The sequence below is a fragment of the Mizuhopecten yessoensis genome, unplaced genomic scaffold (assembly GCF_002113885.1).
Source record: "Mizuhopecten yessoensis strain PY_sf001 unplaced genomic scaffold, ASM211388v2 scaffold9027, whole genome shotgun sequence".
NCBI lineage: Eukaryota > Metazoa > Mollusca > Bivalvia > Pectinida > Pectinidae > Mizuhopecten > Mizuhopecten yessoensis.
Window position 1 is genome coordinate 5,690 of NW_018407842.1, and position 3,822 is coordinate 9,511.

The window sequence follows — 3,822 nt, forward strand, 5'->3', positions numbered from 1 at the left end:
TAAACATGGGAGATTGTTGAGAAATTATGTGAGATCTTTGTTGAAGCAGGTTAGATCGCTGATGAAGCAAGTGATATTTGTTATGAAGCAAGTGAGATCGTTGATAAATTAAATGAGATCGTTTATGAAGCATGTGAAATCGTTGATGAATCATGTGAGATCGTTTGTGAAGCAGATAAGATCGTTGTTGAAGCAAGTGATAATTTTCATTAAGCATGTGAGATTGTTGATGAAGCAGGTGAGATTGCTGTTGAAGCAAGTGATATTTTTCATGAAGCAAGTGAGATTGTTGATGAAGCAAGTGAGATTGGTGATGAAGCAAGTGATATTGTTGATGAGGCATTTGAGATCGTTGATGAAGCATGTGGGATTGTTGATGAAGCATGTGAGATCATTGATGAAGAATATGAGATCGGTGTTGAAGCAAGTGATATTTTGTATAAAGTAAGTTAGATTGTTGATGAAGCAAGTTAGATTGTTAATGAAGCAAGTGAGATTGTTGATGAAGCAGATGAGATTGTTGATGAAGCAGGTGAGATTGCTGTTGAAGCAAGTGATATTTTTCATGAAGCAAGTGAGATTGTTGATGAAGCAAGTGAGATTGTTGATGAAGCAGATGAGATTGTTGATGAAGCAGGTGAGATTGCTGTTGAAGCAAGTGAGATCTTTGATAAAACATGTGAGATTGCTGAGGAATTATGTGAGATCGTTGTTGAAGCCGGTTAGATCGCTGATAAAGCAAGTGATATTTTTTATGAAGCAAGTGAGATCGTTGATAAATCATATGAGATCGTTTATGAAGCATGTGAGATCGTTGATGAATCATGTGAGATCGTTGATGAAGCAGATGAGATCGTTGATGAAGCAAGTGATAATTTTCATTAAGCATGTGAGATTGTTGATGCAGCAGGTGAGATCGTTGATGAAGCAGGTGAGATTATTGAGAAAGCAGGTGATATCTGCTTAGGAGCAAGTGAGATTGTTGATGAAGCAGATGAGATTGTTGATGAAGCGTGTGAGATCGTTTATGAAGCAGGTGAGATCGTTGTTGAAGCATGAGATATTTGTTCAGGAGCAAGTGAGATTGTTGATGAAGCAGGTGAGATTGTTGATGAAGAAGTTGAGATTGTTGCTGAAGCAAGTAAAATTGTTTATGTAGCAAGTGAGATCGTTGATGAAGCAAGTGAGATTGTTGATAAACTAGTGATATTGTTGATGAGGCAAGTGATATTGTTGATGAAGCATGTGAGATTGTTGATGAAGCATGTGAGATCATTGAGGAAGCGTGTGAGATCTGTGATGAAGCATTTGAGTTCGTTGATGAAGCGTGTGAGATCGTTTATGAAGCAGGTGAGATCGTTGTTGAAGCAAGTGCTATTGTTGATGAGGCAAGTGAGATTGTTGATGAAGAAGGTGAGATTGTTGATGAAGCAGGTGATATTTTTATGAAGCATGTAAGATCGTTTATGAAGCAAGTGAGATGGTTGATGAAGCAGGTAAGATCGCTGTTGAAGCAAGTGATATTTTGTAGGAAGTAAGTGAGATTGTTAATGAAGCAAGTTTTATTGTTGATGAGGCAAGTGAGATTGAAGATGAAGCACGTGATATTTTTTATGAAGCAAGTGAGATCGTTGATGAAGTATGTGATATTTTTTATGAAGCAAGTGAGATCGTTGATGAAGCAATTGAGATCGTTGATGAAGCATGTGCGATCGTTGATGAATCATGTGATATCGTTTATGAAGCATTTCAGATCGTTGATGAATCATGTGAGATCGTTTATGGAGCAGGTGAAATCGTTGTTGAAGCAAGTGATATTTTTTATTAAGCAAGTGAGATTGTTGATGAAGCAGGTGAGATCGTTGATGAAGCGTGTGAGATCGTAGATGAAGCGTGTGAGATCGTAGATGAAGCATGTGAGATCTTTGATGAAGCAGGTGAGATTGTTGAGAAGCAGGTGAGATCTGTTAAGGAGCAAGTGAGATCGTTGATGAAGCAGGTGAGATCGTTGTTAAATCGTGTGAGATAGTTGATGAAGCAGGTGAGATCGCTGTTGAAGCAAGCGATATTTTGTATGAAGTAAATGAGATTGATGATGAAGCAAGTCTTATTGTTGATGAAGCAAGTAAGATTTAAGATGAAGCAGGTAAGATTGTTGATGAAGCATGTGATATTTTTTATGAAGCAAGTGAGATCGTTGATTAAGGAAGTGAGATCGATGATGAAGCAGGTGAAATCGTTGTTGAAGCAAGTGATATTTGTTAAGGAGCAAGTGAGATTGGTGATAAGGCAGGTGAGATTGTTGATGAAGCAGTTGAGATTGCTGTTGAACCAAGTGATATTGTTTATGAAGCAAGTGAGATTGTTGATGAAGCAAGTGAGATCGTTTAAGAAGCAGGTGAGATCGATGTTGAAGCAAGTGATATTTGTTAAGGAGTTAGTGAGATTGTTGATGAAGCAGGTGAGATCGTTGATGAAGGAAGTGAGATTGATGATGAAGCAGGTGATATTTTTCATGAAGCAAGTGAGAATTTTGATGAAGCAGGTGAGATTGTTGATGAAGCAGTTGATATGGTTGATGAAACATATCAGATTGTTGATGAAGCAAGTGAGATCGTTGATGAAGTTAATGAGATCGTTGATGAATCAGGTGAGATCGTTGATGAAGGAAGTGAGATTGATGATGAAGCAGGTGATATTTTTCATGAAGCAAGTGAGAATTTTGATGAAGCAGGTGAGATTGTTGATGAACCAGTTGATATGGTTGATGAAACATATGAGATTGTTGATGAAGCAAGTGAGATCGTTGATGAAGTTAATGAGATCGTTGATGAATCAGGTGAGATCGTTGATGAAGCATGTTAGAATTTTGATGAAGCCTGTCAGATCGTTGACGAAGCATGTGAGATCGTTGATGAAGCATGTGTGATCGTTTTTGAAGCATGTGATATTTTTAATGAAGCATGTGCGTTCGCTGATGAAGCTAGTGAAATCGTTAATGAAGCATGTGAGATCGTTGATGAAGCGTCTGAGATCTGTGATGAAGCATTTAAGATGGTTGATGAAGCATCTGAGATCATTGATGAAGCAGGTGAGATCGTTGTTGAAGCAAGTATTTTTTTATGTAGCAAGTGAGATCGTTGATGAAGCATAAGAGATGGCTGATGAAGCAAGTGAGATTGTTGATGAAGCAAGTGAGATTGTTGATGAAGCGTGTGAGATCTGTGATGAAGCATTTATGTTCGTTGATGAAGCGTATGAGATCGTTTATGAAGCAGGTGAGATCGTTGTTGAAGCAAGTGCAATTGTTGATGAGGCAAGTTTGATTGTTGATGAAGAAGGTGAGATTGTTGATGAAGCAGGTGATTTTTTTATGAAGCATGTAAGATTGTTTATGAAGCAAGTGAGATCGTTGAAATATCATGTGACATCGTAGATGAAGCATGTGAGATCATAGATGAAGCATGTGAGATCTTTGATGAAACATTTGAGATCGTTGATGAAGCAGGTGATATTGTTGATAAAGCGGGTGAGATCACTGTTGAAGCAAGTGATATGTTGTATGAAGAAAGTGAGATTGCTGATGAAGCAAGTCTTATTGTTGATGAGGCAAGTGAGATTGAAGATGAAGCAGGTAAAATTGTCGATGAAGCATGTGACATTTTTATGAAGCAAGTGAGATCGTTGATGAAGTACGTGATATTTTTCATGAAGCAAGTGAGATCGTAGATGAAGCGTGTGAGATCGTAGATGAAGTATGTGAGATCTTTGATGAATCATTTGAGATCGTTGATGAAGCATGTGAGATCATTTATGAAGCAG

The 3,822-nt window shown here is 37.9% G+C and overlaps 1 protein-coding gene across 1 annotated transcript in view; it reads left to right on the plus strand.

The window, feature by feature from the left end:
* Window positions 1-3,135, plus strand: part of LOC110457139 — a gene marked incomplete at its 5' end in the record, with an annotated part of 8,745 nt that extends 5,610 nt beyond the window's left edge. The window contains 7 exons of the mRNA XM_021508248.1: window positions 239-427; window positions 617-721; window positions 908-1,036; window positions 1,243-1,413; window positions 1,830-1,937; window positions 2,462-2,839; window positions 2,942-3,135. Coding sequence (XP_021363923.1) covers window positions 239-427; window positions 617-721; window positions 908-1,036; window positions 1,243-1,413; window positions 1,830-1,937; window positions 2,462-2,839; window positions 2,942-3,135 — 1,274 coding nt within the window. The remainder of the gene's footprint in view (window positions 1-238; window positions 428-616; window positions 722-907; window positions 1,037-1,242; window positions 1,414-1,829; window positions 1,938-2,461; window positions 2,840-2,941) is intronic.
* Between the last annotated feature and the right edge of the window lie 687 nt (window positions 3,136-3,822).